The sequence below is a fragment of the Melopsittacus undulatus genome, chromosome 6 (genome assembly GCF_012275295.1).
Source record: "Melopsittacus undulatus isolate bMelUnd1 chromosome 6, bMelUnd1.mat.Z, whole genome shotgun sequence".
In the NCBI taxonomy this organism is placed as follows: Eukaryota; Metazoa; Chordata; class Aves; order Psittaciformes; family Psittaculidae; genus Melopsittacus; species Melopsittacus undulatus.
In genome coordinates, this window is record NC_047532.1 from 71594187 (window position 1) to 71607366 (window position 13180).

Genomic DNA, 13180 nt, shown 5'->3' on the forward strand with positions numbered 1-13180 from the left:
AGAAAATTACTTCAGTTCAACTATTGAAATTTCAGTCAAACTGAAGGACATCCCCTCAGAACCAAAGCAACTGAGTCACTGAGTGCTAAGCCATCCAAGCACAAGAGCCACCAGCACACTTAAGCCTGTCACTGGTTTTGTCTACATCTACTGGAGTTTTAACATACAGGGACAGTTCCTGGGTTTGTAAGAGTCCAATTCCAATCCAATGATGGGATGCTTCTTCCAGTAAATCTTACTAGTTACACACTACTCCTAACTTACTATTTCCCTCTCAGGAATGCAGAAGATAAAGCTGAAACTCAGGGAACCATACTGGTATCTCTCAAGTGTTAGGCTAGCACACACAGAACAGCAACAGTGGTCCTGGAAAGAGAGAATCATTACACTCCCTAGCAACAGTGCCAACGTAAAGGTGTTTCTCAAAAAGCCATTTTAGAAAGAATTTGCTCTTGCTATTAGAGAAAGATGAATCAGAAAAAAAAAATCCTGAAAATTTAATATTAACAGAGCCTCAAACTCCCAGAGATAGGCTGAAAAAATTAAAGTTCTAGGAATGCAATACTTCAACAGGAATGAGAACACGACTAGGAACACAAAAGGCCTCACAGCTTTTACAAAACAAAGGAGCAATCAAGCTGAACCAAAACAAATAACCCACAGCCCCTATTTCCTTAGTCTCAACCTAAAGACTTAATCAGACCACCACACCTCTTGCTACAGGAGTAAATATTTGAGTATCATGCAGAGTCAGGACACTTGACAGAACTTCCTGGCTTGCCTCACATGGTGACATGTCTAGTGAAATGTCATGGAACTGTACAGTCTACATTCTCCTCCCATTACTTATGAAGTACAAAAATCCCAGGCATTTGGACTTTCTTGATAAATTACTATTTACTTTTAAGAAACTATTTTTTCCTCTTTTAAACATGCTCTCTTCTAGATAGGAGATACCAGACTCCAGTCTGTTTTTTCCCATTTTATTACAACATGCTTAAGAGCCTTTTAACACAAGTTCATCCTTTTCTTCCCATGTCCAAACAGATTTGTTACACCTTGTTGACCATACTGCAATGATCCCAAAATGTCATCTACTATTTAGCAAATTTCCCAGATAATAATAATAAGTATTTTCTTTCAAAAAAATACATCAGTGATTTTTCTGATTTAAAGAATGCAGGGCAGCAACTACAATCCACAGGTAGAACCAGGAACCTCAGATGCAAAGTAGGAACTCTGGATATACTGCACATTTTACCACAGAAACACACTGGAGAGGCTAGGCAGGGTAAAAAGTAACAGACTGTCTTGTAAGATTACCTTGAAGAATTCATTAGTACCGCAATATCAGAGTACCTGCACACTTGAGCAGCTTTGCAACTGCCCCCTCTCTTAAAAAAATCTGCTCTGAAAAGTAGCAGGCATGCATAGTTACTCCCAAGCACATTATAAACAAATGAACAAAGGTTGGTACATTTAAATAAGTATCTGCACTATTAGAGTCTAAATCAAAGTAGAACTATGGGGGATGAGGGAACTTATACTTGACATTTCAGAGCAAATTGGTTTTACTAGTCCTCACTGATGGACCTTCATACAGTTTCCCATTTAATAATCACAAATTTGAGCCCATTTTCAGAGAAAAGATACAATAAAACATGTTTCATTAAAATGCAGATAAATGTGCATCACCTCTTATCAGCTACTACACTTTGTTGGTTTGTATCTTCATAAACTAGGGTCTTAACCTTTAACTCTTCCTTCACTGGTACATTTGACTTGTTTCCCGTACCTCAAATCCATGTACTGTATTAGGACTTGTTAAGAGCTTCTACACTATTTTTTTTAAAAGCAAGCTTTTTCTAACCACTTCCAGTAGCTGCAATATTTATCCATTCCCATCTCATTTCTCAATTACAGCAACATTCTCTTCTCCGGTATTGAGAGATTGTTTCACCTGCATACATCTCTTGGGTGTTATCTCTGCTTGTCTTTGCATCCTTCTCTCTTGCATCAAACATTAGTTTCTTAATCTCACTTTCAAGGGCACTGCTGGCTGATTACAGCTCTATTACCTCATTATACCAAAGGATTACTGTTTGCTCTGAGACTTCAATATTCCCTCATACATTTCAACAATTATTTTCTTCATTCTCTTAGGATGCTTATGTACTGATTCCCTGCAAACACAATACAGGTCTACCCCACTGCTACTCCTGGCTTGCAAGGTTACCAAAGGAAACAGGTAAGATGCTGCAGTTGAGATCCCTGCCTGTCATGTTGAACAACACTAGGGTTTGCACAACTCTTGCCATTTGACATGATCAGTAAATGACCTATCTCCTGCTGGAACTGAAAAATTATCTGAACTGGGCATGATCTCTATACTCTGTGACCATGTAGAAAGCAGCACAACACAAGCCCACTATGTTACTAATGATTCTAGGCACTAAAACACAGACATAAAATACATTCCAACTATTGATTACAGATGTCAAATACCCTAAATATTCCTCTAATTGTGACTGACTCCATACAAATAGGGGGGAAAACAGGAGGACAATTAGAAGTCATGACAGAGAGCAAAACCAGGAACAACTTATCCATTGGGGGGGGGTGGGGAGGGGACGGAAAGAAAAAGAGAAGTATGGGGCCTTAGAAACATTACAATTTCCCCTACCAGAATATTCCTCTGCTGCAGAGAAAGCCAACTGTGTCATAGCACAGATACTGGTTTCACACGTATCAATTTGCTTGTGCTCACAGCCACAAGAAACCCCTATGTTACCTACAGCAAATGCTTATTTGAAAACATCATTAGAAAAGTAAAATATTATTTACCTTGAATGAAATCAAGCATTGGGGGGGAAACAGTGTACAAGCAGCAAACCACATTCAAAGAAATGCCCCTCTCCCTACACATCAGAATTTACAAAGTGAGGCTTTCACATCCATTCGTGTTGGGCAGCCATCAGGAGATTCGGCAGTCAAATGCTATCCTTCCAAAGGATTCAGTAAATTGATAAAGATTCAGAAGGCACACCCATGTTCATCACCTTCACTCACATCTGGTTCCTCAAGCATGCCAGAAGTAAGGCTGCCTCTCACCTCTCCAGTGCAATTGCTGTCATATTTGAGAACTTTTTCAGTGCTTAAGTAACACTCCCAACTCAGATCAAGTGGTTGCCATTTCATTACACAATGCTGAAAATACACTGTTTACTTAATATGGAACTCCAAAAAGGATGTTGTAGTATTTCTTGTATACCAGCCGATGAGAAGTGATTTGCACAGTACATGCCTCCTGAACAAATACTTACTAAGCATAAGCATTATAAATAGATAATATGATAAAAGAGTAAACATTCTTGTGAGCACACAGCAGATTTTACTCATTCAAGTGAATTTTTCTCAATGGTTATTTCAAGCAGTCAGATCAAAGAGAATCAGACAAGTTACTAGAATTTGTTGCTTTTTGTGTTTTGTTTCTAACATTATATTGCTTTCTACTTACACATTAAAGAATGTTGAAGTATGCTAAAAATGCAGGTATTGTTACAATATTGATTTGATTTTTAAAAAAGCCACAAACCTTAATCCAATTTTACAAGCAAACTGTAAGACAAGAAGTAAGTTTACTTGCACAAGACCACACAACAGGTCAACAGTAAAGGCCAAGAAAAATTCAGGTCTTGCAATGTTAGTTTTTTAGCTTACTCTAAGACTGCACTTCTCCTTTGAAAGATGTAAAAAGTAACAAAACTATGTACAAACACACAAACCACAATGTCAGAAAGCACTTCAAGCAGCCTAACACTCTCTTCACTCTAAATGACAAAGCAGAAGCAGAGTCTTGACTAAAGGAAAACAAATTTAAAAAGAAAAAAGGGTGTTAATGAATCTCACATGTAGCTATTTCAAATTCCAATATGATCAAACTTAACAGAAAAGTAGGAACACCTGAAATCAAGCCCTTTCTTGTTCAAGTCACCCATCAGGAAATACAATACTGCCATCAGTCTCCTCTTAGAATAGAACTTGTAATGGAGAAAACCCAGCAACTCAGACTAACAAATTTACTGCAGATAATTCCATAAGCAAAGTCAGCATAGAGGGTCCACATTCTAATGAAAACCAGAAGGTTTTCATTAGTATAATACTTTTTTCCCCTTCTCCTCCCATCCAGCTGAAGCACTGACATGCATCTGAAGACAAACCTCCTAACTCTGCCAAGAGAGCAGAAGGGACTGGGGTACGTAAACTCACTAGGGGCAGAATGAAACAAGCTGACTGGAATTTCAGCTTCCACTGAACAATTTGTTCACCAACACAAAGAAAAAGCTAAACATATCAAGACTTTGGGGAATTTTTTCTACCAAAAATAATTCAAGTTGCTGAAGAAGTATGCACACATGTGAGATGAACAACAAAAATTACATTTCAAATGTGTTAAGGAACTTCCCTGGCTTTGTAAAAAAAAGTCCCAAACCCCTGCATTAGTCAATTACTGGTTTTACCAGGCATGCTAAGAAACTGCTTCACAAATGTAAGGACTCAGGTATTTAAATACTGTATTATAATTATAGAGGGTCTCACCTAGATCAACCTGGTTTAAGAACTAATCTAATTACACAAATGAACTTTTGGACAGTTTTAGACGTATTTGAGCAGGTCTGTAGCATTAGTGACAACTCTGATCAAGCATTAACACAAACCTTTTGTCTTCCAGCATTTACTGGCAGACTGTTGAAAGCACAAATCATACTCACTTGGATACCCTTTGCCAAGAACAGAAACCTGAACACACTGGCAACAGACTTTACTCATGCCTTTCTCCATCACAACTTCTGATGGATTTGACAATTCAAAAGATCATTATTTTGACAGATACACTCTTTAAAGAAATCTCTGCTTGGTTGCGCTGAGAGATCTCACAATCTCAAACAGCCTCCTGCTATTCTCACCCAGGAAATCAAACTGCCATCTGTAGCATTTCGAATCTGGATGTAGGCAACTCTCAAATTTTGGATTAAAAACATAGTACATATATTTTTTTAAAATAACACACATTTTTCCAGTGTTCAGCATTTTCAGATTAGTAAACTCCCACATATGTACAAATTCTCTTGAAAAGCATACACATTTCCAAGTACATTCATGTGTGGGGCCATAAATAAAAATAAATACCATTTTCATTGATATCAGGTGATAAACAGTTTTCAAAACTGAATAAATGTTTTCTAAACAGATACTCAAGGGCACAAACATGTGTGCATTCTTAAACTATGTTCAGCATCAAACCCACACTGATAAAAGTCTCAAGACAATGACTCAACACTTCCTGGAAACATCAGTAAAAAGGTCAGATGTTTATGAACTGAACAATTGCTGGAAAAATACAGACAAACACGATTTCTAACTAAAAACTCAATACAACTGTTTTCATTCTGGAGCCTGAAGTAACTACACAACCAATAAGCAAGAACTTGATCCTTACATAACTTTCTATTTGGAAATCTCAGAGGTCTTCAGAAGGATGAGATAAGCAGCACAATGCTCCTTGTGAAGGACTGTAACTTCACAGAGGTTAAGCATTTTACCCAGTATCTACCCATGACAGAGGAAATGTGTGGCTACCCCATGCATCTGGAAAGGCCGTGATTTCATCCTGCAGCCACAAGACACATTGCTTGCACACATTCGCAGACCACAATAGCAATAAAAACAAATAAAAAGAGAATCCATGCAGAGTTGCACTTACAATCTTCAGGTTAAGTTGAAGGACAAATCTGGGGAAAAAAATCACCCAGGTTTCATCTCACAAACATCTACAAATTAAACAGAATGCCACCTTTAACACAATATATGTTAGCACGCTGGGAGTGTATGAAGATTAAGATTCAAAAGCAGAGAACTTCCACACAGAATATAGTTTGACATTTCAAGTGACTTTCAGGTTTAACTGTTACAAACCAAAATGAATTTACTAGCACTAATAATGCTAAAGGCAGTATTCTGTTTAAGATGTAGAAACCTTGACTTCAAACTGCTTTGAAAAAAACACCTTTATTTAGCTGGAAAAGAAAATAAAATTTTCTACTTTGGTGAGCAAAAACATAAGAAATCATTAAAAGAGAAATGTGCTACATAATACTTAAGTACTTTTTAAGTCAACTTTTTCATATTTACATTCTGTGGATGTTTTCCATATAATTAAACTTGGCAACTTTAAAGATTAGACATCACCCCCACACAATTTACCTTCTTCCACAAAAAGAAGGTATCTGATTTTAAACCGAGAAGGAAACAATGTCTGAAACAGGCATAAGAAACTTCTTAACAGCTTTTGAAAAACTACTGATGCAACTGAAAATTATTTCATATTTTTAAAATTGAAACTTGGGTTTAGGCACGGAATGAAATTTGTTTAAGCAAAGATTAAAAAGAGCACATCACCACACATACTTTGATCTTTCTTTGGTCCAACATAACTCATTTCTAAAATAGTATTCTACAGTGCCAGTGGTTTCTTAATTATAAAAGATGGCATGCTTTGGCCCCAAGGACCTCACAACAATAGTATCATTAAATCTTCCATAGCCTTTTTTTTTTAATCATAAAATCTTAGCACAAAAGCCCTCAGCAAAATTTCTCCTTTAAATATTTATCAAGAGGTGAGAAACAGATGGCTAGACTGGTTCTACAGACTGAAACTGTTCTGACACAGTATTCAAACTCTGTTTCTGCCAACTACTCTTAAGGGGTTCACACAGGTTCGAAAGACATAACATGCATCAAAAGTTGAAGAACACCCTTCCTGATTTTTTTTTAAGAGACAGCACAAACTCTTTCATCAATTTCCAAGGAAGCTACTTCAGAGTGCCAATCACATGGACTTTTACTTGTCTCCACTCATTAAGCCAAGAACTTCATTATCGACCATCCTCAAGTATCCAGACCTCAATGACCCTTTAGCATCAAAGCAAAAGCACTACATATTTGATTTAACTGCACAAAACCCTGAGACAACAATAACCAAACACATTCTGTTAAACATTCTACGCTGTTATTTGTACACTCTACACCCCTCACAGAAAGAACTCCAGATGTACAGAAACGTACATGCTGAACAGATGTTCACACTGAGTAATTCTTTAGCATATCATAATCCATCATTTTTCTTTCTAAATATTTACAGTTACTAAAAAAAAATTTAGTTCCATTCATTTATTCTTGCTTCAGATATTGCTGCATAGTTTGACATAAGTCAGATGGGGCACATTATAAAGCAAATAGGCAAGTCTGCCCAGGACCCCAGTGTGTAAACTCTTACTGCTAATGCAGTGAACACAAGCATGCTGCACTTGAAAAAAAAGCATTAAAAAAGGCAAAACTCTGAGAAGTGTATCTAAATAAAGAATTTTCCTATTACCAATGAAGTGCACCCACCAGATTTCCTTTACAAATATTGCCTAGGAAAAAAGCTAAATATTACAAGTAAGATTTAGCACTCAACAACAAATTCTTAGAAAATACAATTTCAGCTGCATTACAGAAGACTAAACTTCCCAGTTCTCACTACTCTGTTCTAACCACTATGAGAGTAACACCATGCAAGGCAGTTCACTGAAGTATCTTAGGTTCTGGATGGATGCACCATAAGGAAGATGCTGCAGAGCAAGCACAAAGATAAATGCACTGACGAGCATAAAACTGATTGTGGAATACTTCCAAAATCGATCAACATTCTTTGTTGTGAAAAAAAAAAAGCATAAAAGGGGAACACATTTCACACAGCACAGAAAACACTGTAGAAGTAAACATTTCTAATGTGACAGAATGCCTTAAATGAATCAACAGTTATTCTACTATTACTAATTCACATTGTTTCCTACACTGTTATCAAAGGAAACACAACAGGCCAAGACATACTGGAAAGCACAAAGTGCCTCTATCTCCTTCAGCCTACTCAAGGCATACATGTTTTGGCCAATGCACACCCACTTCAGAGAATAATGGTGTACTTATAGAGACAGTTGCCTAAGAAAACAAAAAACACATCTTCCACAGAAATAACCAGAAATAGCAGCACCAGAATTTGAAGAAGTAGCAAGTATTGGCCCATCAAAGAAAATCTTTCCCTTGTCATGTCCCTGATCACAGAACCAACCAGGTTGGAAAAGACCTTCAAGATCATTAAGTCCAACCATTACCCCAGCAACGCCAAGACCACCGCTAAACCATGTCACTAAGGACATCATCTACACGGGTTTTGAACAGATATAACCACTTAATTAGCATATGCATCATCACAATACCAGAACAGACATGTTAACTAAGTACAACATACATACCAGATATGAGCTGCTTTCCCAATCCCCTGATTTTTCTTCTGCCTCTTTCTCTCTAAATTCATCCACACAAACTTTCTACTATCAGAAACAGAACAATGCATAAGACTTGAGGAGAAAAAAGTCAGAACTGCCAATCAGCATGAAATACCAAAAATCAGCATGAAGACATAAAATCTGACCAGGCAGGGTTAACCCCCGACACAAAAATCATTGAATTTGTCTCAGTCAATCAGCAAAACATAAACATATATTTGCAAGTGTTCTGAAAAACTTATCATCCACATGCCAACCTTAGTCCTGAAAAATTCCACTTCGTGACCACACCTGCAAACACTAATGAGGGACAGCTTTAGGCTCAACAAGATCTCCAGAAAATCTGTGCAGATCAGGTCTCTGCAGCTGGAGATTCTTAACATCATGAGTTGCTTGTGCCCACCTGCCATTAGCAAACCCACAGCAGCTGCCTTCTAAAGCTGCACTGCAGCTGGCAACAGGGAACCACGAAGGAAAAACTGCAGTAGAACACAAACATATCTATGAGTTTATTTACTCCTTTAGAGCCCTTTCTTTAAGCTCCACAAAGAGTGGTTTTCCTTGTGTTTTTAACCTAGACTTAGGCCAATTTTTAATTAATTTCATTTTGTGCCAGGTTTAAAAAAATAATCTTTACCTGACCAACACAAGCTGTTAAAACAATTAAACAGTCAATACTTTTTTCAATAGCTAAGAGAAGCACTCAGTATTTTTCCAACTAAGAAAAGTTTGCTTTATAACCCTAATGTTTTTTAAAAGTGTGATTAGATTCAACAGACTAAAAGTAATTCACTTCAAGGGTGCACATTTATGTGAAAACCTGTATTGTCCAAGTCTAGTTGTATAGCTCCAAGCAGACCATTTTCTGGATTAAGTTACCTTACTTGTGTAGAGTTACAGGTATGACCTGGTATCAAGAAAAAAACAATTTTTGCTGAAATAAAAATGTTGCAGCAAAACTTTTAGCTTAAAATTCTGGCATTATTCCTTCAAACCAACACATAATAATTAGTGACTTAATGGGAAAAACCCCACAAACATACAGTAGGTCTAGATAAAATTCAGCTAGTTCCATGACACTGTAAATGAAATACCTGTCATTGAAAGCAAGTCTGAGGTTCAAAACCCACCTTTTTCTCTCTTAGGGACCAAAGGAAGGTAACCCCTTTTTTTTTTGAAAAAATGAACATGGTAGACTACAAAACCTTGACTGTTATTTACAAGCTGAACAAAGAAAAGAAAATTAAGAGGCTGCCAAAAGTGCACAGAAAGATAAGACTTTCTAAAGTGACACATATTTAAATACTTACAGAAGGAAATTCAGTGCTCCCCTTAAATGCAAAACCCCACTCCTCCTGCCTCCCATCTAAAGTATATATAAGCATAAGTTACAAAGACATACTTGTGCTGCCAATATAAATCCTGGCTTTTACTTACTCCTCACTGTTAATGTTACCAGGGTCCTATATTCCAGTTTTGTTATACCGGTGCTGCCAGTACTTCACAAGTGTATATTATCTGAATTCCAATCATGCCTGTAAAACCTACTTAAGCACGAGGCACTACACAGAATTTTAAAGAAACACTTAAATACCTTTAAATCGGGCTTCTCCAAACCTGACGCAATGCTATTGCACCTTCATTTTGCATAGCCAGCCACGACTTATTCAGGTGGCTTCAGGAGCTTCATTGCCTCAACCAACCCCTTACCCCACCTACAGCGCCCGATTGCAATGCCTCAGCCTAGCCTGCCTTTGACTCCCCAGCTCACTCAGGCTGTCTCCGTGCTAGGCAGATCTTTGCTCCTTTGGAAACTAAGAGCCCTGTACTAGAAACTACTGATAAAGGAATTTAATTCAACTTCAAAACAAACAAAGTATAACGCTAGGTCCCAGCCAGGAGTTCACGAACAGACTTCAAGCTACAATGTTTAGCTTCCTGTAGTTTATTCGTTTCCTGAGCACAAGTGCCTGCGCTTCACAGTCTTTAAAAGCAAATAAACGAAGGACGTTATATAGCTCGGTGCTATTACTTTTTTCACTTCAGCTTTCCCACGACCAGCGTCAGCTGCAGTTACAGCAGCACCAGTAGGAAATCTGACAGAGTAAATGAAGCATCCCGCCACAGACACCGCTGTGCTTCTCTCCGGCAGATTCCCCCCGGGAGAAGCCCCTTCTGTACTGCACTCAGCATAGCAGAAAAGCCCAAGGAGGAGAAGGAGCGGAGGCTTAAGGAAAGACCCAACGCCACTCGGACAGAGGCGCACAGACACTGCCTGCCTCCTTGCTGCCAAGTCTCCGTACTAACACAATACCATACAGGATTAGCCGATGTTCTGGAGTGCTGTTACAGACAAAGCTATACAGTAGCTGCTTCCAGTCAGGGAGGACTGCTCCAAACGCTTCACCGGCCCGAGAAGCAGCGCTACGACCGCCCGGCCCCGCCACGGCCCCTGACCGAGCCGAGCCGAGACCCCGCCCCACGCCACCCCTCGGGCACGCCGCCGGCCCAGTCCACCTCACACCGAGCGCGCCCCTCTCTCCTCCTTTCTCGTGAGGCGGGCGGGGGGAGCACACAAAGGAGCCCGACCCGTTGCGACCGTTACCGGGCGGAGGGCGAGGCAGCGCGCTCCCCTCCCCACAGCCCAGCCACGGTGAGCGCCATGGCGGCGCGCGCGCACCCGCACCCCAGACGAGGCGCTCCCCGTCCCAACGCGTTCGCCACCTCCCTCGCTGCGTTCAAGCGACCCCAGCCCTGCCCAACACACACGCCCCTCCGCCCGGTAGCCGCCGCCGAACAAAGCGCCTCGGCTCCCTCCGCCCCGCGCCTCCCCTGGGAAGCCGCTTGAGTAGACAAGGGAAGGCGGCGAATCCCAGACACAATGAGAGGCGAGCCGGGACTCACCCACAGCTCCGTGCCCCAGCTCATAGCTGCTCCGTGGCCAGCCCCGGCTCCAGCAGAGGCAACAGCGGGAATGAGGCGTCGGGCGACGGCGGGAGAAAACGGGTGTCGCCGGGCAGCGCCGGTGTCCTCGGTCACTGGGGAGAGGCGGCGGCGACGACAACGAACAGCACCACTCCCAGCTCCACCTCCACCTCGAGCGGGGAGGGGGGCAGCCGCGGAGGAGACTGGGAGAGGGGCGGGCCCGGCTGAGCGGAGGGGGAGAGGCCGCGGCGCCAGGCGCAGCCCCCACAGACGAAGCGGGGGAAAGCCCGCCCATGAGCAGCCGCGTAGTTACCCGTTAACGAAGGGACAAGGCGGCCGTGGGGTTACGGGTCTTTGTATCCCGGCCGGCGGCGAGGCCTCCCGCTGGGAAACGCTGACTCACAGCCGGGAGAGAGGCGGGAGGCCCGCACCCTGCACACCTGGCACTGTGGCGGGAAGAGAAACAAACACGGAAGCGTTTGTGTTTGAACGCCACAGGTGTGTTCGTAAATCACAGTGGGGAAGGTGGGAGGGGATACCCCGGGAAAAATACCCTGGTTTTGATAGAGTGGTTGTCTGAGTCGTATCGTTTAATTCCAACCGGGAGTTTCCTCACCAGCTAGAAATGGAGGGGTGTTAAATCCTCGTAAAATAAGACATTTTCCACCAAAGTGTAAGTTGTGAAGCAAAGCCACGCAAATCTTCCCTCTTACAACATCAGTTCCTTGATTTTGCTCTCATTGCTACTGAAAAACACTTTTCGTAGGCTATAATAAAACCTCAGTGAAAACACTGATTTCTTAAGCCTTAGTGAAACAAAAACTATTTAAATCCACTTTTTTCATTTCCAAGTCACCTTTCAGGTAATGTTCCTTTGCATCATGCTTAATTTAGTCCTATTTTCCATATGAAAGGGAAATGCTAGTTCTTCTAGACAGATACAGAATTACTGAATTAGAATATATCAAAATAAGCAGATGAGATCACAGATCAGCCATGTAATTTCTGGAGATAAATGTTTAAACACATGAGAAATGCACTTACGTTCTGTGGGCATCCACAAAGTGAATGTGTGCCATGTGCTGTGGTAGCAACATGTATGTTTTAGCAAGCCAGTGGTCATAAACCCCTAAATTTCAGAGTGTAAATTCCACACTTGGGCACACTTTATTGACCTCTGTCACATCAACTCAGTTTGCAGATTACATGCATGACAGAAAGCTTAACATGTGTGGGCTTCAGTGTGCGCTCACAGCCCAGAAGGCCAAACATATCCTGGGCTGCATCAAAAGGAGCGTGACGAGCAGGTCGAAGGAGGTGATCCTGCCCCTCTGATCTGCTCTCATGAGACCTCATTTGGAGTATTGTGTGCAGTTCTGGTGTCCTCAACATAAAAAGGACATGGAACTGTTAGAACAAGTCCAGAGGAGGCCATGAGGATGATCAGGGACTGGAGCACCTCCCATATGAAGACAGGCTAAGAAAGTTGGAGCTGTTCAGTCTGGAGAAGAGAAGGCTGTGTGGAGACCTCATAGCAGCCTTCCAGGGGGAAGGGGGCCTACAAGGATGCTGGGGAGCGACTCTTCATCAGGGACTGTAGTGACAGGACAAGGGGTAACAGGTTAAAACTTAAAACAGGGGAAATTCAGGTTAGATATAAGGAAGAAATTCTTTACTGTTAGGGTGGTGAGGTACTAGAATGGGTTGCCCAGGGAAGTGGCCAATGCTCTATCCCTGGCAGTCTTCAAGGCCAGGTTGGACGAAGCCTTGGGTGACATGGTCTAGTGGGAGTTATCCCTGCCTGTGTCTGGGGGTGGGAACTACATGATCTTAAGGTCCTTTCCAACCCAAACCATTCTCTGATT

General features: G+C 41.3%; 1 protein-coding gene across 2 annotated transcripts in view; it reads right to left on the bottom strand.

Annotated features, from left to right (window-relative positions):
* The window catches only part of FNBP1L (formin binding protein 1 like), a 59881-nt gene extending 48399 nt beyond the window's left edge, over positions 1–11482 (bottom strand). For both annotated transcript variants that reach the window (XM_031053435.2, XM_031053434.2), the window contains exon 1: positions 11295–11482. In XM_031053435.2, coding sequence (XP_030909295.1) covers positions 11295–11318 — 24 coding nt within the window. In that variant the 5' untranslated portion in view covers positions 11319–11482. The remainder of the gene's footprint in view (positions 1–11294) is intronic.
* Positions 11483–13180: the final 1698 nt, after the last annotated feature.